The sequence below is a fragment of the Thermobia domestica genome, chromosome 1 (genome assembly GCF_964235325.1).
Source record: "Thermobia domestica chromosome 1, izTheDome1.hap1.1, whole genome shotgun sequence".
Taxonomy (NCBI): Eukaryota; Metazoa; Arthropoda; class Insecta; order Zygentoma; family Lepismatidae; genus Thermobia; species Thermobia domestica.
Genome location: NC_137454.1, coordinates 24,437,143 through 24,464,888, shown reverse-complemented (window position 1 = coordinate 24,464,888; position 27,746 = coordinate 24,437,143). Strand labels below are relative to the sequence as shown.

General features: G+C 36.1%; 1 protein-coding gene across 1 annotated transcript in view; it reads left to right on the top strand.

Moving 5' to 3' along the window:
* Positions 1 to 27,746, top strand: part of LOC145683816 (rifampicin phosphotransferase-like) — a 204,744-nt gene that overhangs the window by 87,899 nt on the left and 89,099 nt on the right. The window contains exon 20 of the mRNA XM_081755413.1: positions 9,771 to 9,905. Within this exon, the coding sequence (XP_081611539.1) occupies positions 9,771 to 9,905 (135 nt within the window). The remainder of the gene's footprint in view (positions 1 to 9,770; positions 9,906 to 27,746) is intronic.

The following is a 27,746-nucleotide window of genomic DNA, read 5'->3' as shown; positions in this document are numbered from 1 at the left end:
ATTTTTTAATATTATTTTGAAGAAAGTACTTACTCAGAAACAGTCTTGAAACTAATTCAAGTGAGCAGCCATGTATAGACGTAACTTAGAGGGGGGCAAGGGAGGCAACTGCCCCCACATTTCTAAAGTTTATTAGGATAGTCATCCAGTGTTATCTATAAACTGAGCTGAAGCGAATACAACAACATTTTGCTTAATTTTATGTTTTGTTTCACAGTATTAGGGTCTTTAGGCGACTAACGAGGCCAAGAGAAAGGAGGGGCAAGGAAGTGAAAAAACAGCGACCCTGGCCTGGCAAAAGATACTAGGTTAAACCTCAGTCACTCAGTCAGGATGGGCGATCGGAACAGAGTTCGTGGCCATGCTCCACCTTTAAAATGCTGCTTGCTAGGCATACACACTGCCCAGGGCTTAAAGTGGCTTCAGTGAAAAGCCACCTCACCAGAATGCTTATCCACAGTGATTTGCGAGAACGCAGTCAACAATGGAAGTAAATAATCCCTGATCCATGTTCCAGATCTGGTTTGATAGATCATATTACTAGTCGTTTCATACACGGAACCAAAATATTAATTAAAAATTAATGCACAATGTTTGTAAAGTGACAATTGTTGTACACGAACTAAATTCTGACAACAGGCTGATTTGCCAGAACTTAGTGCCGAGCGTTCCGGCTTACTTTAAGCCTTGACACTGCCTCTCTACTACTAGCTGGGTAATTGTCATTCACTTTCGATGCATGTGTTCTGAATTGATTCACACCTCACTTTATTGCTTTTTTCGTTTTTAGACATTACATGTTCCTTTACGACGGTAATAATAATTTATAAACTGTATTGTCATGATTTCTTTATTTTTCGGTTACATCAGAAATGCTTGTAATTTGAATAAATATAGGACTTATTCAGAACATTTTTGGGGGGTGGGGGTGGAGGATCACAGAGGCAGTGTAAAATTCTGATTGAATATATCTTTTTTTCAAAAAATGCTCATATTCAGACATGTTCATATACCTTCTCCCTTATTAATTCTGGCTGTCTCTTACATAATGATTAGTTATTAAAAATTTTGCCTTACGGTATCTATGCTGATATTATTATAAAATGTTCGACTGTAAACTGTCTTTAAGTCTGAAAAAAGTTCTAGAATAACAACGGGAATGGAACTCTGATTTTAACCATATCTGGTAATGTCTTGCAATAAATGTTTTGCCACATCCATCTTAATAAAGGTCAGTGAACTTTGAGCGTGCTGGAGAAAGAGGATATGGTTTTCGTTGATGGTCAAAGGAAGAACAGGTCGGTCTGTTGTCTGGGATACAGGAAGTGTTTTATAAGGATAAGCAGAGACATTCAGAACTCGGCTCTTTGTCGGAAATCTTGTGGTCCTAAATACAAAAGATATTTTATTGCTTTCCCTGTAAGTCACAAAAATAGCAATATCTGGTATTGTTGTAAAGTGGAATGGGAGAATTGTAAGGTTAAAACAATTTTTTTTTTACTAATAGCCACCCTTGCACCCAAACCATGATTTATTCTGAAGTTTGTGTTTGCAGTGAGCAAGGGCGCCGATTCTGGGGGGCCAGGGGACCGGGCCCCCAAAGCTCATATGGGCCCCCATGTATTTTGTATTGTTATATGTATTTTTTTATGAATATACAAACCCACGTCTGAATGCTCCCCTCCCAAAGTTTCAAAGAAATCGGCGCCCTTGGCAGTGAGCAGTTCGTTTGAAGGTTTTTTTTTTTTTTTTTTTTTTTTTTTTGTATACAGTATATAGCCTTCACGTGTATCGGTGTATAGTGGTTTCATTTTTTATATTTTATCTGGGGTATTTGAACATTTCTCAAGATTCACAGGAAGTTGTTGTGACTAATATACAGTGCTCCAAAAAAAAAAAAAAAAGGAACTTTGTTGGAATATTTTTGTAAGAAGCCGAAACTTAGCAATATTGACAGTGCCAGAGGAGAGAATGAAATAGTGACTACACAATATACTTCTTGCGTTTCAGAAGATAAGAATTCAAGTGCTAGTGTGAAAACAGTGTCAGAAGATGAAGTCTCAGAAGATAAGAATTCAAATTACGGTATTACTTTGGAAACAGTGTCGCAAGATGAAGTTTCAGAAGATCGTGATCCAGTCAAAGGTTGTGAAATGGCAAAGGCATTTCTGGCAGTAGGTCTAGGTCCCTTCCAACCGCAATTGAAAACGTACCCCAATAAAAATGTCCGCCAGTTCCGATCTGAGTGGTATAGGCCAGTGTTCGAAGTGGAAAAAAATCAGAGGCGGTATGTTTTATTATGATTTTGATTCAACATACCGGCTATTTAAATATTGTCTTGATCACTGAAAAACCAGAGACGGTATGTCCTCATTACTGAAAAACCAGAGGCAGTATGGCATACCACCGCATACCGTCTCACTTCGACCACTGGTATAGGCAATTTAGTTGGTTAGAATATAACATTTCTCGAGATAGTGCTTTTTGCTTTTATTGTCGCATTCTCCGAAAATATTCCGAAATCTGAAGACACTTTTACTAAGGAGGGTTTCCGTAACAGGAAGAAGGTCGTAGATAAATTCGGTACTCATGAGGCAAGTAACGCTTATAAGACTTGTATTTCTAAGGATGCGGAATTCCGAAACGCACACTATTGCACGGATCAGTTGCTCGTAAATTAGATTTGCAGACGAACCAAATAGTTAACGGCAATAGAATATATTTGGAAGCACTTCTAAATAGTATTTTGTATTGTGCTCGTCAATGTGTTCCTCTTAGAGACCATAAGGAAAGTAACAAAAGTGTAACTAAGGGAATTTACTAGAACTCTTATCGCTAAGATCCAAAGACAATGACGTGATTTTTCGGTATTATGCTAACAAAGAGAAAACATTTAGATACGTTAGTCCCGAATACCAAAATCAATTTCTAGATTTAATATGCGAGTATGTGATGAGAAAAATAATCGATCGTGTGAAGACTGCAGGTATATATGGTGTCATCATGGGTGAAACTCAAAGTTTGAAGCGACTGTTTTGCGATACTGTGATGAAACATTAAACGTTCACGAAAGTTTTATCGGGTTTTACAATACAGAAAAATCACGGCGAAAGTTTGTCCAAACTGTTAACAAATGTGTTAATATCACTGGGTCTGAGCGTAGATAACATCCGAGGACAATGTTACGATGGTGTAGCCGCTATGCGTGGTCAGTACTCTGGCGTTGCAAAGAGGATCAGGGGTGTGCGGAAAACTGTCTACGATTCGAAACATGGTTGGTGTTCTGAGCAGTTGCATTCCTTCATAGAAGGCCGTCAAAAAAGCACGCTATTTTTGAAAATGTTCAACGTCAAGGAGAAAACTTAAAGCATTCGGTAACATTAAAATCTTTGAGCTACACTAGATGGAACTGTAAATCGGAAGCTATTCGTGCAGTTTTAGAAAATTTTGAACCTGTAGTTGAAACTTTAGAGAAAATAGCAATATCAAATTTACGGTCCAGATGCGCATTCCCTGTTAAGAAATGTTCATGATTTTTTAATTTTTGTTTCGTATTAAACTGATGAGACGTGTTCTTGAATACACGAATCAACTGTCCATGCACTTACAGAATACACGTACCAATTTTTCTACTGTGAAAAATTTGTCGCAAGCCAATATCTGCAGTCTTCAGTCCTTACGGAGTGAGAAAAGTTTCAAAACGCTGTGGACAGAAACAGAAGAAATTACAGAAACCATGGGATTCAGTGTACCGAACGTTCCGCGAAGACGAATCCCACGAGCATTGGATGGTGGTGATACTTCTTCGAGTGTGAGACAGCAGCTGAATATTACAGACGCGAAGTGTATTATTCCGTTATTGACAATCTTGCAGGAGCAGATATTAGCAATAAAAGTTCAAAGAAAATGATATGCAGGTTCTTCATTCCCTGCACGACGTGTTGAATTAACACAAGCCATCAGCAGAAAGTATCACAATTGTCAGCAACACCTACAAAATCCCTAAAGTTGAGCTGACATCAGAGTTAACAGTTTTCTCCAATTTGTGTGCAGAGAGATAGACTGAAAATGATTTTTCATCGCTCCTAAACTTGTTTTAAAAATTGAACCTTTACGCATGCTTCCCAAACTTGAACAAAGTTTATAAGATTTTTCTAACCGTGCCTGACAGTTCCGCAACCAGTGAACGTTCATTTTCGTGCCTGAAACGGCTAAAATCATACGTTCGTAGCACTATGGGTCAAGAAAAATTTCGTAGTTTAGCTGTGTTGTGCATAGAAAGGTCTTACGACTTGAACGTTTCTCAGATTATCGACAAATTTGATTCAGAAGCAACACTTCGAGGAAGGCGGCTGCGGCTCTATTAACAGTTCAAGTCCAGTTTCCATATCATTACATTTAGTGGTAAGTGAAATATTAACTTATTAAATCAAAATTATAAATGTGATATTTACTGGCTAATATTTGGATTTCCTAATATTGTGATTTCCTTGTATTATTGATCAGCAGTATTTCTTTCAGAGGGTGAGCCGGGGCTTTCCCCTTTATACACACACAGTCAAGTGCAAAATACGCTTCAGGCAAATTTTCAGGGAAAATCAGGATATCATGAAACATTTGTTTAACTATAATTCCCCTCTTTACTTTTAAAATACCCTCTTTGGAGATTTTTTCTGAAAGAAACACTATTAATGAGCTGGGGTAAATGAATATGTGGATGTTGTGCTGATAGGTTGTTCCAGGTAATTCCTTAACAACATTTAAGGCTCAGGTCAATATGAGGGATTGGGCAAAGATCAGGGAAAGATTGGCTAAGTGGGGCTTAAAATGGGCCGGAACGCACCAGTTCTGCGTTTCAGTAAGTCAGTGTGTTGTCCGAATTCAGTTCCTGTGCTGTACTTGTCTCGCTCCAAATTTGTATATTTCAAGTTTATTATTGTCATATTTTTAAGCAGATTAATATCTTATTAAAGCACGATAAAGAACTAATCTAGAACTTTTCGATCTGCGTCATTGTGTTCCACGAAATTATTCTAGGGAAAGGCATTCCGGCTATTGACTAAAACAATTTTTAGCATAAGGCTTAATTTTAGGTCTCATCCTCAAAAACTGACGTAAAGTTAGGCTGGATATCTGCCGGAGTAGTATTTATATCATTCACACACTCCAACTACACAATGGTGATCCAAAATCAGCGAGGGTTTCTCGAAACTACGGTACTAAATATTTGGTTAAAACATTAGAAGCAAATGTATGGTTGGTTTCAAAAAGTGACAATTTAAGGTCGCAGACTACCTACCCAAGTGGAAATTTGTGAATATATTTTTGTCGAAACAAAGAAAAGTTTAACGTGCGCAAGTGAGTAATGTATATTATATACTTCTAATTACAGCTTGTGAATCTTAAAGTCAATAAATAAAACTTGTTGTCTCTTAATAATGAAAGAAAAGAAGAATCGCAGTTCACACTCATGCCATGTAGCTGCCACCGCAAATTCAAACTTTATAATCGATTTTTATACCAAAAGCAATAATGTGAAATATGTTGCTGCTTCCAATCAAAAAGTAGGAATTAAAATCTACGCTTGATTGAATTCACATCTTTCTGTGATCAGTTGTTAATGTATAATGCTCTTTCTTCCAAAGGGAGAGAGAATATACAACTCAAAGAAGCACAGAGAGATGTATGCTTGGAATAACTCGGAGAGATGGAAAAAGAAATACATGGATAAGGAAGATGACAGAAGTGACCGATATCATCGCGAAAATAAAAGGACTCAAGTGTCAGTGAGCTGGTCATATTGCAAGAAGAACTGACGATAGGTGGACAAAAGCAATCCTTGACTGCATTCTAAGGGAACGAAAACGATCCAGAAAACGTTGTAATACAATGTGGTGTGACGAAATTATGAAGCAGTGTGGAGTAACGTGGAAACGAACTGCCAAAAATAGATACGTGTGAAAAAGAATTGGAGAAACCTTCATCCAGAAGTGGGTCGGCAAAGGTTGAGAATTATATATATATATATATATATATATATATATATATATATATATATATATATATATATATATATATATATATATATATATATATATATGTGTGTGTGTGTGTGTGTGTGTGTGTGTGTGTGTGTGTGTGTGGGTGGGTGGGTGTGTGTGGGTGTGTGTGTGGGTGTGTGTGTGCACGAATGTTCCCCCAAGGTTATACTTATGCATCCATGTGTCTAGTGGAGCTCGAGTAAAGCACCATGACGGTTGAGGCGTATCGCACACTGCTTGCAGACTACGTACACGCCTTCATGACGACCATGTTTCCCAACGATAGTGGCATTTTTCGACAAGATAATGCACCATGTCACAAGGCCAGGACTGTGATAGAGTGGTTCGAGGAACACTGGGAGGCGTTCCAAGTGATGTGTTGGCCCCCCAACTCGCCGCATCTGAATCCAATCGAACACATCTGGGATGTGAATGAACGTGACGTCAGAACACATCGCCCCCCTCCCTGGAATTTACGGGAATTAGGTGACCTGTGTGTGCACATGTGGTGGCAACTCTCTCCAGCGACCTACAAAGGATCATTACGTCCATGCCAAGAGCATTCGCCGTTGTTATCCGTGCCAAAGGTAGACATACTGACAATTAGGTAGGTAGTCATAATGTTCTGGCTGATGTGTGCGTATATTTTAACTCGTATATTTTGTCTCGACTCTAATTTCGAGACGTCTCGACTCGAATTCGAGTCGAGTCGAGACAGAAACTGTCGATTCGAGACACGAGTCGAGACAGAGACATATTTTTGAGTCGAGACACGAGTCGAGACAACATTTTTTCGAGTCGAGTCGAGGCAGGCTTAAATCTCGACTCGACTCGACTCGTGCGCATCCCTACAGGCCCGCAACCAGAGGGGGAGCTAAGGGATCCTGTCCCACCCTAAACTTTTCGTGGCCCCTCCAAACCTTAACACAAAATGCTATTATTATTAATACAAAAACACAATTTAGCTATTGGTAAGAGAATGTTCAATGACTTGGCCCCCCTAAAATATTCATGCTTCCCCCAAACCTCTGTTGCTGGTTGCGGGCCTGGGAAGAATTGTAAAGATATTTTTGTCAGTTAACCTATTAAGTTTGGCAGAATGCTAGTTAGCTTTCCAACGAAATATCTTTTCCTTATGGCATAGTTCTTAAAAACATTTTTGCACTCTGAGATTCCTTCTGAGCATATTATTTTTATATACATTGTTGCTAAATGCGTAAAACATGTGTGTGTTTACCAATCTCGATTCCACAGGAAAAATTATTCAATTTATAGAATAGCTAAAATGATGTACAGTATTTGCACTTCACAGATATAAAACCAGTATGAAAATATCTAGGGAAGTGGCCGACTTTACATGTTTTAATGTATAGTATATTGTAATGGAGTGGATAGGGTGTACGCAGGTTTGTGCAGGAGTGGATAGGGTATACGTAGAGCAAATTACAGTCCGGAATCGTTTCCAACTATCGCTTTTTATTATAAAATCCACTATGAACAGTATTTTACAGAAATATTAAATAATGTAAGTTCTCTCATATAAGGTAGGAATAGATGTCCCTTTGATCTTACGGCCTCGGGAACGATTCCTCAATAGCGAACTACGTTAGGAGGTGTAAGACACTAGGTGCCCCACTGCAAGCATAGAGGGATTAGAGATCCCGACAAAGCTCTAGTGCAAGCTGGGTCGGGTTGTGATTAGGAATCTCCTGCTGCTTTACTGGAAGCAGAAACAGAGATAAAGTTTCCCACAAGCCAGGAGGAAGAGGAACCGTTAGCTCCACTGCAAGTTAAGAGGCCTCATCCCGGCGAAATTAAAATATCGCTAATTTTACAGTAATTATGTGATATCTTCAAATAGATAAAAGATAATCGAAATGTGGAACAAAAGCGCCCTAGACAATATCATTTTACACGAGGTATCGTTATCACGACTTTCTTATCTGCTTTCGATTTCAAGCCATTTTGATAATCGGCATTTATTTCCGCGTTTCTAAACGGCTGAAAACGGAAAGCCACTAGATGACTTGTGATAACGGTATCTCACGCAAAATAATATTGTCTAGGGCGCTCTTGTTCCACATTTTGATTATCTTTTACCTATTTGAAGATATCACATAATTACTGTAAAATTGATGGTATTTTAATTTCGCCGGAATGAGGCATCTTAAGGCTTTGGGTTTGGGTGAGGTTCTTCCTATGCTTCACTGCAAGCCACTGAAAAGGTTATTTTCCCAGTCGAAACTAATAGCTATCTATGGATTTCTCTCGATTACATAGGTGCCCCAGGTGAGGCAGTGGTGCTGCTGTTCCCCCATCGTGATGTGACCACTGTGTCGCTGTCGTCTTCGTCATCTGCAGCTGTAGTATTTCATAGTAAAGTGCACTTGGTTGTTGTTTATATATAGCACATGTTTGGTGTTTGTTACACAAACACGTCTGACATTACGATATACAGAGCGAACAAAGGTCCTGGGCCATTGAATATCTAAGTTATGAGTAAAGATACAAAAGAAATAGAAAGAGAGGAAAATTGTTGTAAATAGTGGTGTCCAACCTCAAACGGTGGATTTTTTTTCCATTGCATCAGCCGTTTGAGCTTCACACTGGTAGTGCGCCCAACGGTAAATGAAAAAACAACGTTGCCAGTTCAGCAGGCTATTCCTTTGGTTGTTCATCATACCCACAATACAGAATTATTCAGGAATGGGTTGGAGGTGCTTTAGGTTTCCTCACACCAAAATGTGCACGTTCCCCATCTCGTTTTTGTGTGGTCTTACGTGCAGTTTAACCAAATTGCTGAACTGCAACCGTCGCATTTTCATTTATCATTGCGCGCATTACCAGTGTGAAGCTCATACGGCTAATGCAATTGAAAAAAACAACACCAACTTTGTCGTATTTTTACTTTTGTGTAGTAAGATAAATTAAACTGTCTCTGTAATCGTAAAACTAGAAGAACATGGTATATTCTATCAAACTTATCCAATTCAATTACGGTAGAAAGTAAATTATTATACGTGCAGCTTTACTGTACGTCCTCAAATAAAAAAAAATTCAAACTCCCTCTAATTGCTCTATATCCAGATAATCCCTTAAAATTCCGATAGACTGTTTAGCACCACTTTCGTCATTTCCGATTAAACATGGCGCAGGGTCGTTTCCAATAGGTGGAACTTAAAGGACTTTCCATTTAATTCGTTATTGCATGCATATATATATATACATTCCGCACTCTCTTCTTTTAAATCCAAATAAACTTAAAAATAGTGGAAATCGCGATTATTATCTAGAAATAACTAATTTTAATTAAAATTGTCTTTCATGGTTAGCCACTTCTCGGATTAACCCGAATTATTACGTTTACAGGCAAACCTGAATTATTTCGGGCATGGATTTTCTTACATTCAAATTTGAATTAACCTGAAATATTTTCTTCATATATAATTCGTTGTATAGAGTGACTTGAAAATATGTCCTGTAGTTTGTTGACTTAAAACCAGGTAGGAGTGTTAATCATGTAATGACAAATATATGTTAGATTTAAAATATGAAATAAAAGTATGACTTTTTCGAAACATTTTTCGGCATAAAAATTAATATTCGTTAAATTGTTAATATTCTTATTTGGCTTTGTGTTGTATTGAATAAATATCAATTTATTAAATCTCAAAATCGATTTTCGTACATTTCTAGACTATACTGTACATGTTTTCTTTTATATTGCAGGACGTACTTTTCGGCAAACGACACTTAAGAAGATCTCAGAAGTATTATAAGGATTTCTCGTTATCTTACAATCACATAACATCGGCCACTCATATGTATAAATTTATAACAGACAATTTAGGATGCATGTTCAGGGTAAGAAAATGTCATTAATTGTTTATTCTCGAAATGATCAAGGCTTACACCCTGCAAAGAAATCATTCAAATTATTTGTTTCTTCAGAATTTTTCAAAAAGAATAGTTAACATTTTGATAGTTTTCGTATTAGTAGCAGTCAGGCCCGTAGCCAGCCTGATTTAATAGGGGGCAGAAATAAAGACTCATGGGGCAATGACAAAGACATCACAGGCCACCATAAAATTGTATATTTATTTACTATTTACAGAATCTGTATTTTACTTTTGAATTATCGAAACCGTAAATTTTTGTTTCATTTTGCTGTCCTTAATACAAGCTCTTTGCAAGGTATTTTGTTTCATATTAATAATTAAAATTGAAGAATTTATTTTTTAAACTTTAGAACAACATTATATTAGAGCAATTGTAGATTATATCAATGCAAAATCGAAGTATATTTTATTCAACGTTAGCACTCAATTTTCTACCTTCCAAAATAAGCGAGACACTACAGGGCATGTCCACGGAAACAGTAACAAAAATTCATGAAAGAAATATAGTTATAATTTTTAGTCAAGTTGTCCTTTTGATAAAAAATATAGTTGTATGTAGCTGGCATCATTAATTTTTTTCAGAGAATTACTATTTTCTTATTTTTCCCGTAGGTTATCTTTCATCTACTAAGTTTTAATGTTGATTATATTATACAAGCCTTATTTATTATTACATAGGTCTTCTGTCGGTATCCCAAGTAAAATTTCATATAACTGATGAAACCTTTTCTTAAAGTAAAGTTCAATGTTTAACTTAATTAAACTGTGCTTATTTCAAATTATTATAAATGTATGTTGCTTATACTTAATAATAAAAAATATTGTTGACAAATGTAACGTGAGTGATATTTAGTAATTATCTGTATAAATATGACAACTTTCCTTTTTTTTAAAAAAAAAACGAAGCTTTTAGGTTTATTTGTGGTTAGTATTCTTCAAAATATACGTCATTATGTAACGTGGGTTACCAACATACCCAACAGTTTATTAATATTCACAACTAACTTTGTTAACTATGATACTGTCATTTGCAAAGACTGGTACGAAATTAACCTTAACAGTCAGATTGGACTACTCACCAGAACACAGGAAGGATGGTGGTACGTACAAGCAATCTATCGTAGGAGATGACTAAAAAGATAGCGTTTGATGCAGAACAAACAACAACCAAATAAAATCGAGATAACTTTCCCATTTTGTTTTACTAATCAACACTGATATTCTTCCTTCTTTTGAGAAAGAACTTCAGTGGGGACTCTGTGCATATTCCACTCTGTGCATATTCCACTAAAATAAGTAGTCATAAAATTTAAATAAAAATTTAATATTTTTGCCATAATTAAATTATGTGTGTCCCTACTTTACATAGTAATTTCATGCACATAGCTATGCCAGGACAAAAGAAGCATATAAAATGACGATATTTAGTAATTATCTGTATAAATATGACAACTTTCCTTTTTTTTAAAAAAAAAAAACGAAGCTTTTAGGTTTATTTGTGGTTAGTATTCTTCAAAATATACGTCATTACGTAACGTGGGTTACCAACATACCCAACAGTTTATTAATATTCACAACTAACTTTGTTAACTATGATACTGTCATTTGCAAAGACTGGTACGAAATTAACCTTAACAGTCAGATTGGACTACTCACCAGAACACAGGAAGGATGGTGGTACGTACAAGGAGATGACTAGAGAGGAGATGACTATCGTAGGAGATGACTAAAAAGATAGCGTTTGATGCAGAACAAACAACAACCAAATAAAATCGAGATAACTTTCCCATTTTGTTTTACTAATCAACACTGATATTCTTCCTTCTTTTGAGAAAGAACTTCAGTGGGGACTCCGTTCCCGTACGTTTCCCCTTATTTTCACTGTTGCGTGTTAGTCTATGTTGGAGTTAGGAGTGCGTATCTAAATTTGTATTAACTTGTCTTAATACCAAGAGGAATTATTTAGAATTTACTATATGTCAAAAGCTATTACGAGGTAATGGGGAGATTGCTGACCTTGTAACCCCAAAAGAAGTGAAAAATAAGGAAAAACTGATCAAGTGTCTGAAAATTTAAACAGTACTAGATACAGGATGTAACTAGCAGGGCCGCAACTAGGGGGGGCAGAGGGGGCACGTGCCCCGGGCGCGTGGTTGGAGGGGGCAGAGGGGGCACGTGCCCGGGCGCGTGGTTGGAGGGGGCAGAGGGGGCACGTGCCCCGGGCGCGTGGTTGGAGGGGGCGCCGGAAAGAAGATATATCAATTGTTTTAAAAATCGCACCCTTTCCCTTGAGGAACTTATTCTAGAGGTTGAAAGAAATCAAAAGTTTACTTGGCCTTTTCCATGGGACCTCTTTTCGTTGATTAGCCTATATATATATATATATATATATATATATATATATATATATATATATAGAGAGAGAGAGAGAGAGAGAGAGAGAGAGTCTCATCTAAATAAGTGTAATGTCATACATTAAAAACCTAATATTGCATGCATTTGTTCCCTTGGGCGACCACAGAGAATCCGCCCCCCTTTCCTTTTCCTACCACAAGGAGCTGTTTGTTTGTATAATTCCATTGAGAACAGCTCTGAAGTTTAAAACGCTGTTATCAATAGGGGCGGGGGCGAAAAGTTCCCGATTTTTGTTGCTTGCTGGTGGTTGAAGAGTTTAGCTCAGACGCGCCCCCTGTAATGTTACGCAATTGCTGTAATGTTTTTAAACTAGAGGGCAGTTTTGTGGCGGAAAAGATAATTTACACGCCTCGGTGTATTTAATTGTTTCTTGTACGCCTACCAAGAGATTTTACGAGTGAAGGCTGTATCTATTAGTTTTGCTTGAGAGCTTTTTGAGGCATTTTGAATTGTTACCTATCAGTCCAACTTATGCTTTATTATGCTCTATTGTTAATTTCAATCATTTTCTACATTAATCGTGTATAATGTATAATATTTACTATACATTAAATAATCTAAATATCTTGATCTATTTATTAATATTTTATGAAGCAATTTCTTTCATATTTAATGAACTTTATAGTTAATGCACTGTAAAGAGAGATGCTTTGCTCGAATCAGTTTTTTCTATCACTTGTGTGCACCTTAGAGGTGCATATATACAGAAAGAGAAAGTATACAGAAAGGTGCCCAAAAGGTACAGAAAGTGCTCAAGTTCGAGAGGTACACATAACAATATAGTGTGGAGTTCTTGTGTGCTTCATTGTTGATGGAAAGTTTTCTTCTTTTCTCCACATCAAAGGATTACACCGAAAAATTTACAGAAATAAAAATAAGCTTTTCATTGTTGCATTGTTATGTTCCCAATGATTTTCGATCGTAAATGTTGGTTTTAAAAACATTTCTCATCAGAATTGGCATTTTGCAAACTCATTGACCATCTGATCAACACTCAAACTATAATGAAAAAACTTTGACGCTTTGGAGCACCCGTGACATCAATAGTCGCGCGGGCTACAGATGTAGCCCATGAAACTTTCAAGCAGAATAACAATGAGATCCTTTCGATTTTACGTTTGACCACACCCTAAACACGCAGAATGATAGTTGATAGAAAGGTACACAAACACCCTTTGAGTTATCATCTCGAATTACTTTGCGGCAAGGAAAATAAAAACGCTGGCCTAAATGGTAGCCCGCGCGCGTATTGGAGGGTTAAAGTACTTAAAAATCGATATAACTGGTTTCATTAAGAATGTTATTTACAGTTGCAATCCATAAGTGATACTTTTCGACTAAACCTTGGGGGGGCGCCGAATTGTGTGTTTGCCCCGGGTGACACAAACCCTAGTTGCGAGCCTGGTAACTAGATAGTAGGGTCTACTGTTAAACATAATTTCAGTGTTGGACGAAATAACACGGGAGCTCATTCCGTAACAGTGTGCGTCTCTGCAACGTTACCTGCGTTTTGGCTAGCGGTAATTAGCCTTGCAACATGAACTTAGGTAATTTCGTCACCGGAAATTTCGCCACCGGAATTTTCGTCACGGTAATTTCGTCACCGGTAATTTCGTCACCAAAATATTAGCATGTAGGTAATTTCGTCACCAAAAATTTTGACTTAGTAAATTCGCCACCGGTAATTTTGTCACCGGAAATGCCCAGTGTCTTATAGAACATGACACAATGAATAAACTCGAAAAAGTTTTTGAAATTGCATAGATTATTAAATAAATAGTTACAATAGTTACATATTATTTTAAATATTATGTCTGAGATAAGAGAGAAAATTTTCAGTAATTCTATCACAGAAATATTAATTAGCATGGAAATTTTGTCACGGTTATCTTTTCATATTTCTTGAACTAAGTAGAGACAAACTAAGTGACCAAAAAGCTTACCTGATCTTAATCAAACTTGGAAAGCAATTCAGTTGGTATTGTACTCTGCAAAATCGAAGTTTCGGATACTCGACGCAAGGACAAACACCAGTAGAAGATCATAATGCCAGCTTCAGTAAATGTTAAAAGCACAGGCAAAATGGCCCCTAATGAGTTTGTATATTACTATTTACACATTTTATGTTTTGCCAATATCAAAATTTCCGAACAGAAAATAGTAAAGAAAATGTAAGTCGTTATAATACCATAAGCGTTTAACATGTTCATTTTCTACTGTGCATCACATTAAATGAAACACCAAGCAAAAAATCTGTCAAACTTTTAGTTCCAGCGTTGTACGCTAAACACAAAGACTGGAGCCGTTTCTCCAAAGTCTGAAACGCTCTTTTAGTTTTCTTTTTTGGTGGTTGGCCCACAGCATCTTGATGAAGCATAGTTGAAACTGTTGCTTCATCTTGTTGAATTCCACGAATAAACCTCCATATAGTTGGGTGGAATATTCCTACCAGTTGCTGAAACTTCTGGTTCCACGATTCACAAATATTACTTGTTCTAGGTTTGTTGTTCAGGGTGGCTTAGTGAACATTCCAGGTATCTGGAGGATATAGAGGGGGCACATTGTGTAAACGAATATTTCCAGATCGAGCTTTAACACGGCGATATGTGCCGGACACGCAAGTACTGTCAGAACAGCCCAGAAGTTCCCGCTCTTCCTCCAGACTCTTATATTAATCGATGCACGGGAAGAAATGCCAATCAGTTCATTTTCTCGCAAAATAGACGAAAATTTTCATTGCTGCATAGTTTTGCTTCAGTTGAAGATTAAAGAAAACAACTTCAAAAACTTTTTCGAGTTCATTCTTTGTACTTGTATTATGCTCTAAAAGAAATCCGTGATGAAATTATCTTGACAAAATTTTCGGTGACGAAATTACCTATATGGCAATATTTTGGTGACGAAATTACCGGTGACGAAATTACCGTGACGAACTTTCCGGTGACGAAGTTTCCGGTGACGAAATTACCGCCGCCCTTGCAACATATAATTGTTTATTGAATTTGTTGCATTATGTTACGGTCCCTAAATTTTGCAAAGACCGATACAGAATGAGGCTCAAGTACTAACTAAAAATCAAGAAAAAAATGAAGTATTTAATTTGACGTCCTTATGCTCAAATAAAACTATTAGTGAAAGTGAATTATTCTGAAATGGTGAGATCAGTATTTTGTGCTCAAAACCACGTACATGCCTTGGGATCGGTGCAGGGCAACGTCGTACCAGTGTTTCTTCCAGATATGTTTTTGCGAGGGCAGTGTTCCTGAAAGAAACCAGAATAATATGTCTATAATTACTAATATTTTCTGAATAGAGTAATACCAGAAATGCCCGTTCGATTACTCAGTGTGCCACCTCGGAACAATTTTTTTTTTTTTTTTTTTTTTTTTTTTAAGAAATACTGCTTCGTACCAGAAATAGTTTTCATGCCAATAAACCCCCACGATAGTCACTAGTGATTCTTCAGTCTCAAACACGAATACAAAAAGTTTCAAAAACAAATGTTTATTTAAGTTAGTTATCCCAGGAAGTAGAAAGAGTGCATTCCTCCCACATTCCTTGACCAATTTGAACCTCAAGGAATACACATGTTTCTGCAACTTCAAAGAAAGCAAACACCTAGTTACGTGAACACTGAATAAACTTTATGCGAGTTACACCAGTATGCGAATTGATGTAACACGCTGTGTGTATTGGCCAAACCGAGTTGTCGGCCAACAGCCAATATGTATCGTACACAATGCAATGATTGGTTTACACAGAACGGTTGAATTTTTTTTCGTATCTAGTTCTGACAACAGCCACAAACGCGACGCAGAAGCGTTGCCAAACGTCTTCGACAAAGACATACGATAATTTAAAGAAGTAACATAGCGAGTAGAAGAGATCTTCTACTCGCTATGGAAGTAATGAAAAAGGTTCTCTGTGAAAAAATATGATAAATAAAAATAAAGGTACAAAATAATATGCAGACCGCAGCAGTATTCAGAAAAATTCATTATTTTCAAAGTGTAGCACTGAGTACAAATTTAAGTGGAAATTAAGTGCATATAAAATCATTTAATCATACTATTAATTTCAGTGGTTAATTAAAAACTAAAAATCACAACGAAAATAAAATTTTAAATATATGTGTATGTTATACTTTTCACAATACAGCTATTTATTTAAGTTGAAGAACAGTATATTAATGTAATTTATAGCTTAAGAAATAAGATATGATCAGTGTTACTTTTTACGTTATACAGGGTGTTCTAAAATCATAAAACCAAATAGTTTAACAATTGTCCACTAAACTGCAAGCCTGAAATTGCACAATGGGTTTTGAGCCTGGTTACTTTAAACAAATGAAATGAGTCTTACAAATGATACAACTATGAAGAGCAACACACTTATAAACATATTACTATACAAATATTATGCAAATATTATAAAAATAGACGTATTACAAAACTAGCTAACTCTATTGTCTATGGAACCCGCAATGCCGCGTTCACAAAGGCTCTCCACTGACTTCTATCCTTAGCCAACTGCATCCAGTTTCTACTTTCTGCGAGATTCATCTTAATATTGTCCTCCCATCTGCGTCTAGGTCTTCCTAATAGTCGTTTTCCATTCGTCTTCCAGTCACGACTTTGAAAGCGTTCCTACTTTCTTTCATCCTGGCTACATGACCTGCGCACCTGAGCCTCCTAGACTTGATGACCCTAACAATGTTCGGTAAAACGTATAAATTATGTATTTCCTCGTTATGAGATTTCCACAATTCCCCATTCCCGTTCCTCTTGGGTCCGAATATTCGTCTCAGGATCTTGTTCTCAAATACTTTCAATCTATGTTCTTCCTTTCGAGTAAACGACCATGTTTCGCAGCCATACAGAACAACAGGCATGATAATCGTTTTATATATTTTAAGCTTCATATTCCTCGTCAGAATTCGCGACGACAAGAGATTTTGAACTGAATAATAACACAAATTCCCTGGTTTTAGTCGACATTTAATTTCTTCGTGAACATGATTTTCATCTGTTAATATTGATCCTAGATATTTAAAAATATCCATTTTATCGAAATTGATATTTTAATTGATATTTTATTTGCAACTTCTTTACTTCTGCATGCTTCTAAGAGAAATCACTTACCAAAAAGACAACTGCATCTCACACCAATAATTGTCACTGTTACGGTCAAAAACAGTGTTTCTTTCAGACATGTTTTTTGGGGGACACTGCCCCCGGAGCTCTGAGAGTGCCCTCCGGACGAGACCAAAATAATACGTCTATAATATAATAATAAATAAAATAGTACAAGCAGTGTCCCCGGAATACTACGTGTGTCCCCCCGGAACACTTTTTCTGAAAGAACGACTGGTCAAAAATAATACTGATCTGATCAAAAACCACCTAGAGCCTGGGAAAGCTGCGCACATGAGCAATTGTATTTCTGTTTACAAAGTCATTGTTTCCATACAAATCAGTTCTGTGAAAAAAAGAAAAATAAATACATGCAGAATACTTTAAGTGCTGTGTATTCGCAAAAGGTACATAAAATTTTTGATACATAAGTGATAGGGGTCATTTTTGAGACATCTATCTCGTACTCAAAATGAATCATAATACTAGCATCTAGCATCAGTAATATAGATGGAATATCCTAACACATGATATGCTTTTTATTCCCGTATTTATTGTATCAGACAAAACTGCATTTTTTGGCTACATACATTTTAAGCTGTATATGGTGAACTTTTTAATTCTTTAAAAACATTGTCTTTGTCTTTTACAAATAGGAGGAGCTAGTGGGCCGGCCCCCTAAATTTTTACTAGTCCCCTAAAATATTCACGGTAGACTTCCAAATGAACTATATAATATGTTGATGAACTCTAATATAGTTGGATCGGGGCCTCCCTAACTTTCTACCGGGCTCCTCCTACATTTTGGGGCTGCTACGGGCCTGTTGTGGCTTAAGATTCCAAAATTTTAAAATCCATTAAGGCTTCTTGAATATTGCACTTTTTTTTTTTTTTTTTTACAGTGTATAATGCCGATCTTTCTAATTTTTAAATACGATAGACATGAATGTACAGCCTATTTCTGGGCAAAGTTTTGTTCCCGCACCGTTATCTGCGGTGCTACCACCTTCCGACAAATTCTAAATTTACCCATTTTTAAACATTCTTTTTAGTTTCTTCTTTCTCTTCTTTCAATAGAGAACAATTGGCACAAATATTACACCGCTGAAATGTGTTTTCCATCACCTTTCCGACAATGTACGATCAATCATGGCATTGACAATTAGAAGAGGAGCAGGGAGGAGCGAAAAGTTGCAGTACGTAAAACGTAATGTTGGCCGGTTTCAAATAGTTATATGTAATAGAAGTAAAATTGTGGGTGCCTGAAAATTTCTACATGGTTTCCAGATATCAGTGAAGGGAGCACAATCAGAATCTGCCATTCCCTCAACTTCTACCAAACATGTGTTGCCTATTGTCAGTTAGTCTACCCACAGAATATTGTTGAAATTTGGGGGAAAAGCCCCTAAATCTAGGAGATTCGACTTCCAGAATAGTGACAAGAAAAGTTCCAATTGGTGGCTTTTGATTTTTAAATGACAATGTCGCGACTTATGTATATATAAATCCAACGACTTCTCTCTTATGAAGAAATCAAGCACTATTACAGTATTTGGAAGCAGATTTTATATGCTTGTTTTCCTTGTAGCCCTATTTATTTGAATCAGCCCAAGCGTCAATGAGTTCGGAGCAATATACGGCTTATATAGTCAGTGGTGTATTTACGATTTTGTATCGGGGGAGGGGGCTTTGCTAACTTTATTCCTGGAAATGGGAAAATTCTACAAGATATTTCATTTACTTTAATAAAGTAATTAAGTTTTCGGGGGGGGGCTTGAGCCAGGAAGCCCCCACCTTAAATACGCCACTGTATATAGTGTGTGAAATCTCCAGAATCTCGCTTTTGTTTTCTGATAGGATACCTCTTGCCCTATAACGGAGAATAACTTTAACCTTCATTACCGTTTAGTTTGCAGAGCTTCCGTTGAGGTTCAGAAATAATACAGAAGCTCGAGTAAACGGTAAAGTGGGTGTAGTGTTTTTTTTCTTTGTAAACTTTTAAATTCCATGTGTTTTTCTAAACATTTTTGATTTCATTGAAGTGAAGTGAAATTGATCATAAAATAAAACGTATATTGTACTAAAAGATTACTGTCAAGGTACTATATGAGCTAAATTATTTATAAAATTTAGATTACAGTATAGATATATCCAGTGCTTATAAATCCGAAACGGCTGAGAATAAAAAGATGACACAAAAACTGAGATAGGAAAATGTCATAGGGCGCATCACATGGTGTTGTTGTGGTGACCCACAGGGCCCTCCTTCAAGGGGGCCCAGGGGCCAACTTCAAATTTTCAAATAGGAACATGTATTGAATCATACCTCATTCAATAGTACTTGAAAAACGAAACAACTTTTGTAGGAAACAATTTTCGATTTGGGCCACCGTTTTTAAATGGCCGCAAAAAGTGGGTCCTATATCAGATAAAACGTCCAGTGCTTATAAATCCGAAATGGCTGAGAATAAAAAGATGAAACAAAAACTGAGATAGGAAAATGTCATAGGGCACAGTAGTAGTCCCCCCGTTATGCGCGAATGACTCATCCTCACTCTCTTTCATGACCGGGGTGAAAGGTCAATGACCTGGCCCGGGGTCAATGACCTAGGGGTACCTAGGACCACCCCCTCTAAATTTTGGCAGGGGTACCTTGGCCCACCCCCTAAATTTTGGCAGGGGTACATAGGACCACCCCCCTTAAATTTTGGAAATTGCCAAATCTAAAAATTTGGTGTGGTAGCCTAGGACCATAGTATGTACCTCTATCAGTATTGGGTGTCTATGTCGTTCCCTTTCATGGGTAAAAAATTGCCAAAAATTCAAATTTCGGGGGGTTTTGACCTAATTTATCCTCTTTGATGAGGTGTTATTACCCTATATAGTTATATGGACGTATACAGGGGTCCATTACCTTTCATAAGACATGGGTATATTAATGCACCCCTTGAAAAATTTGGGAGGGGTACCTTAGCCCACCCCTTCAATTTTGGAAATTGCCCAATTTCAACATTGGGTATTATAGTACAGGACCCTAATATCTATTATGATAAATTTGGGCGGTCCACCTCATTTCCTTCTAGGGGTACAAAATTGCCAAAATATAAAAGTAAGCAATACGTTGTACCACGTGTTTGGTTTTTGGTCGATTTTATCCCCTTTGATGAGGTGTTATTATCCTATATAGTTATATGGTCATGTATAGGGGTCCATTACCTTTCATAAGATATGGGTATATTTGTGCACTCCTTTAAAAATTTGGGAGGGGTACTTTGGCCCACCCCTTAAATTTTGGAAATTGCCCAATTTAAACATTTGGTATTATAGTACCGGATCCTAACATGTATTATGATAAATTTGGGTGGTCCATCTCATTCCCTTCTAGGGGTACAAAATTGCCAAAATATAAACGTAAGCAATACGTTGTACCACGTGTTTGGTTTTCGACCTAATTTATCTCCTTGGATGAGGTCCTATTACCTTATATGATTATATGGTCATGTATAGGGGTCCATTCCTTTCATAAGACATAGGTACATTTGTGCACCCCTTTAAATTTTTGGATGGCCCACCCCCTAAATTTTGGCAGGGGTACATAGGACCACCCCCCTTAAATTTTGGAAATTGCCAAATCTAAAAATTTGGTATGGTAGCCTAGGACCATAGTATGTACCTCTATCAGTATTGGGTGTCTATGTCGTTCCCTTTCATGGTAAAAAATTGCCAAAAATTCAAATTTCGGGGTTTTTTGACCTAATTTATCCCCTTGGATGAGGTGTTATTATCCTATATAGTTATATGGTCATGTATAGGGGTCCATTACCTTTCATAAAATATGGGTATATTTGTGCACTCCTTTAAAAATTTGGGAGGGGTACTTTGGCCCACCCCTTAAATTTTGGAAATTGCCCAATTTAAACATTTGGTATTATAGTACCGGATCCTAACATGTATTATGATAAATTTGGATGGTCCACCTCGTTTCCTTCTAGGGGTACAAAATTGTCAAAATATAAACGTAAGCAATACGTTGTACCACGTGTTTGGTCTTTTGGCCCAATTTATCCTCTTGGATGAGGTTCTATTACCTTATATGGTTATATGGTTATGTATAGGGGTCTATTCCCTATCATAAGACATAGGTACATTTGTGCACTCCTTTAAAAATTTGGGAGGGGTACTTTGGCCCACCTCTTTAATTTTGGAAATTGCCCCTTTTACATGTTTGGTATTATAGTATAGAACCCTAATATATATATATTACAATAAATTTGGGTGGTTCACCACGTTTCCTTTGATGGGTACGAAATTGCCAAATTTTAGTACAACCACGTGTTTGGTTTTGTCTCAATTTATCCCCTTGGATGAGGTCCTATTACCTTATATGGTTATATGATCATGTATAGGGGTCCATTCCATATCCCCTTAAATTTTGGAAATTTTCCAATTTAAGCATTCGGTATCATAGTACATGACCTCAACATGTATCATGATAAATTTGGGTGGTCCATCTTGTTCCCTTTCATGGGTAAAAATTACTAAAATATAAACATAAGCAATATGTTGTACCATGCGTTTGGTTTTTGGCCCAATTTCTTCCCTTTGATGGGGTTCTATTACCTTATATGGTTATATGGTCATGTATATGGGTTCATTTCCTATCATAAGACATGGGTACATTGACGCACCCCTTGAAAAATTTGGGAGGGGATCTTGGCTCATCCACTCGGTTTTAGAAATTGTTTTAATATAAGCATTTGGTATCATAGTACAGGACTTCAATATGTACCACTATAAATTTGGATGGTCCACATCGTTCCCTTTCATGGGTAAAGAACTACCAAAAATCGTATTTCGGAGGTTATTGACATCTATTTAGCACGTTATATGGTTTATTACCTCTATATGTTTATGTTCCCTTTTAAATTTGGGAATTATCAAATAACAAAATTCGGTAAACGTTTTCTAGGACCCATTGGTGTTCCTCTTATGACCAAATATTCAAAATTTAAAGGTTATTGACCGGCTTTATTATTGAATAAGTACAGGATTTATTACTTTTTTCATAAGACACAGGTGTATTTGTGTACCAATCTTAAATTTTGGGAGGGGGTACATTTCTTATTGTCATATCAATAATTGGTAATTGTTCTTTGGGTAAATCATTGTGATCACGTGATCAGTTATTGACCTATGATGGGATTAGGAGTCCAGGACATTGGTACATTGAAACTTTGTAGGATAATTTGAGAATGCGTCATTGGTATTGATTATTACAGCCAAATATAAACGTAAGCAAGACGTTGTACCACTGATTGACCTTGATGAGGTAGTGTACAGGGATACATAGCTAACCTTATTGAAACTTATGACTCATAGTCCTAAGGGAATACATGCTACAACACTGGCAAAGTTATTGTTGATGCAATTTGATTGGCTGATCACTATCTTTCGTGCAATCTGAATGGCTGATCACTATCTTTCGTGCAATCTGATTGGTTGATGAGTGTTAAATCTTTGCTGTATTCAGTTTTTAAGTTTTGTTTTACATTTAAAAATCTTGTTTTCGTTCAACATTTTGCACTCAATGATAAATATGATAAAAACCGTTTATTTGTTAATCGAATAGTTAAAAACCGGATAAAGTTTGACGGTTAACCGTGAAACGTAAAATTTTTTAGTTTGATTTTTTTTTGCTTGCAACATTTTGTTTGAAAATTCTTGCTTTCAAATTTTTTGTTTGATTTTTTTGTTTCAGAATTTTGTTTGAATTTTTTTTGACAACTTTTGTTTCAAAATTTTTTGTTTAAAATTTTTTTGTTTGAAATTTTTTTGTTTTGAAATTTTTCGTTTCCAAATTTTTTGTTTGAAATTTTTTGTTTCAAAATTTTGTTTGAAATTTTTTTTGTTTCAAAATTTTGTTTGAATTTCTTTCGTTTGAAATTTTTTTGTTTGAATGTTTTTTCGTTTCAAAATTTTGTTTCAAAGATTTTTGTTTGAAATTTTTTGTTTCAAAGTTTGGTTTGACATTTTTTTAAAAGTTTGTGCACTCATTAGTAAAGAACCGGAACTGTTTAGAACTAAAACCTCTGGCAACATTGTGGTGCAATAGTACACGTCAGAACATGGTGCAATAGTACACGTCAGAACATGATAACGCAACGTCATCAGTTTTGCATCATCGTTCGAGTTAGTATTCATGATAACGTCATCATGGCTACTTGTCTGCAGTTTCTAAACACGCGTGATGTGATGAAATCATTTACCAAGATTACTGATTTACAACAAAATGTACCTTATAGAATCTTAGCTAGCCAAATGATCCCTACAAAGTTTGGATTAAGAATCGTAGTGAAGCTTGAAAATGATAAGAATATAATTTTACCAGCAAGATATTTACCCATGGAGGCATCAAAACAAGAAGAACTGCTGCGTTTCTTAAATACTGGATCTGTATCTTTATGCTATAAAAGACTCTTGGGTCGAAGTCATCAGTTTGAATTTAGTACACAGCCAGATTCGTCAGCAATTGTGATGAAATCATGAATTAGCACGTCAGACATAGTTGTATGAATGTGGTTGGTCAGCATGACGTCAGGAACTGTGATGAAATCATGAATTCAAACGTCAGCACATTCCTTTCCAATGACGTCAGCCGTAGTTCTATAAATCAACCAATACCGTGAAATCATTTGAGCAAGTGCTTTTCAGGAGGAAAGATGTGTACTTCTAACGATAAAGAGTTCATCTTCGCAAGCTATTATCCAATAAATATATTTCAAACAAAACATGTGATGATTGGTATCAGTGCTAGAACATTTGACCCAGTGATTCGATTGGGCAAAGCAGAACAATTTGGTGTACAACTGACCTGTGAAGAATGGCAAATATTATGTTCACGAATCGACCAAATGAACTATTATTTTCATGATGAGCTAAATGTAACCATAGTCAAATCATTAGGCTCAAATCATGAAGTGGTGATGCGTACAGTCCTCGAAGAGAAGATGGTGCTGTTACGTAAAAAGAGTACATTTCATGTCCCTCGCAACATGGTGTATCTAACGGAAACAGAATGGAACAAATTCATCAGCGTATTTCAGTGTGTGAAACATGCAGTGGAAGTGTGCAACAAAACTAGTATATTCCTGAAAAAGTACTATTTTGAAAAATGTGTTATGCATATTGTACAACATGTATCTAGATATTGTGATGGTTGTCAACATCGTTCGTGGGTGCATACCTGTATTGATAAACAGTTTATTTGTGATCAAATGGACATTGAGTTTCCAACAATTGATATTGCATTAGACCTTAAAAGACTTCAACTGGAATTAAAATTATATGCTAAAGACAAACTAGTGCAAGAAGTTCAAAATACATTGTATCGACAATATCCAGAACCACTATCTGGTATGGATGTATGTGGAGTGTAATAAAATGATCCATTTCAATGAATTGTGTTTTTTCATTTCAAGTACAACCCCATGTTCTGACGTGTACTATTGCACCACAATGTTGCCAGAGGTTTTAGTTCTAAACAGTTCCGGTTCTTTACTAATGAGTGCACAAACTTTTAAAAAAATGTCAAACCAAACTTTGAAACAAAAAATTTCAAACAAAAATCTTTGAAACAAAATTTTGAAACGAAAAAACATTCAAACAAAAAAATTTCAAACGAAAGAAATTCAAACAAAATTTTGAAACAAAAAAAATTTCAAACAAAATTTTGAAACAAAAAATTTCAAACAAAAAATTTGGAAACGAAAAATTTCAAAACAAAAAAAATTCAAACAAAAAAATTTTAAACAAAAAATTTTGAAACAAAAGTTGTCAAAAAAATTTCAAACAAAATTCTGAAACAAAAAATTCAAACAAAAAATTTGAAAGCAAGAATTTTCAAACAAAATGTTGCAAGCAAAAAAAAATTCAAACTAAAAAATTTTACGTTTCACGGTTAACCGTCAAACTTTATCCGGTTTTTAACTATTCGATTAACAAATAAACGGTTTTGATCATATTTATCATTGAGTGCAAAATGTTGAACGAAAACAAGATTTTTAAATGTAAAACAAAACTTAAAAACTGAATACAGCAAAGATTTAACACTCATCAACCAATCAGATTGCACGAAAGATAGTGATCAGCCAATCAGATTGCACGAAAGATAGTGATCAGCCAATCAAATTGCATCAACAATAACTTTGCCAGTGTTGTAGCATGTATTCCCTTAAGACTATGAGTCATAAGTTTCAATATGGTTAGCTATGTATCCCTGTACACTACCTCATCAAGGTCAATCACGTGGTACAACGTCTTGCTTACGTTTATATTTGGCTGTAATAATCAATACCAATGACGCATTCTCAAATTATCCTACAAAGTTTCAATGTACCAATGTCCTGGACTCCTAATCCCATCATAGGTCAATAACTGATCACGTGATCACAATGATTTACCCAAAGAACAATTACCAATTATTGATATGACAATAAGAAATGTACCCCCTCCCAAAATTTAAGATTGGTACACAAATACACCTGTGTCTTATGAAAAAAGTAATAAATCCTGTACTTATTCAATAATAAAGCCGGTCAATAACCTTTAAATTTTGAATATTTGGTCATAAGAGGAACACCAATGGGTCCTAGAAAACGTTTACCGAATTTTGTTATTTGATAATTCCCAAATTTAAAAGGGAACATAAACATATAGAGGTAATAAACCTCTGTACATACCCATATAATGTGCTAAATAGGGGTCAATAACCTCCGAAATTTGATTTTTGGTAGTTCTTTACCTATGAAAAGGGAACGATGTGGACCATCCAAATTTATAGTGGTACATATTGAAGACCTGTACTATGATACCAAATGCTTATATTAAACAATTTCTAAAACCGAGTGGATGTGCCAAGATACCCCTCCCAAATTTTTAAAGGATGCATCAACGTACCCATATCTTATGATAGGAAATGAACCTATATACATGACCATATAACCATATAAGGTAATAGAACCTCATCAAAGGGGGAGAAATTGGGCCAAAAACCAAACACATGGTACAACATATTGCTTATGTTTATATTTTAGCAATTTTTACCCATGAAAGGGAACAAGATGGACCACCCAAATTTATCATGATACATGTTGAGGCCTGTACTATGATACCGAATCCCCTCCCGGGGTGCATCAATGTACCTATGTCTTATGATAGGGAATGAACACCTATACATTACCATATAAGGTAATAGTACCTCATCCAAAGAAATAAATTAGGTCAAAACCAAACACGTGGTTGTACCTAAATTTGACAATTTCGTACCCCTAAAAGGGAACGAGGTGGACCACCCAAATTTATAGTGATCCATATTAGGGTCCTATACTGTAATACCAAATGTTTAATTGAGCAATTTCCAAATTAAAGAGGTGGGCCATTGTACCCCTCCCGGGGGTGCACAAATGTACCTATGTCTTATGATAGGGAATGGACCCCTATACATGACCATATAACTATATGATGTAATAGGACCTCATCAAGGAGATAAATTAGGTCAAAAATCAAACACGTGGTTGTACTAAAATTTGACAATTTTGTACCCTAAAAGGGAACGAGGTGGACCATCCAAATTTATCATGATACATATTAGGATCCAGTACTATGACACCACATGATGAAATTAAGCAATTTCCAAAATTAAAGGGTTCGGCCAAGGTACCCCTCCCGGGGTGCATCAATATACCCATGTCTTATAAAAGGTAATAGACTCCTGTATACGCTCATGTGAACATATAAGGTAATAACACCTCATCAAAGAGAATAAAATCAACCAAAAACCAAACACGTGGTATAACGTATTGCTTACGTTTATATTTTGGCAATTTTGTACCCCTAGAAGGGAACGAGGTGGACCACCCAAATTTATCATAATATATGTTAGGGTCCAGTACTATAATACCAAATATATAAAATGATCCATTTCCAAAATTTAAGGGGTGGGCCAAGGTACCCCTCCCGGGGTGCACAAATGTACCTATGTCTTATGATAGGGAATAGACCCCTATACATAACCATATAAGGTAATAGGACTTCATCCAAGGAGATAAATTAGGTCAAAAAACCAAACACGTGGTACAACGTATTGCTTACTTTTATATTTTGGCAAATTTGTACCCCTAGAAGGGAACAAGGTGGACCACCCAAATTTATCATAATACATGTTAGGGTGCAGTACTATAATACCAAATGTTTAAATTGGT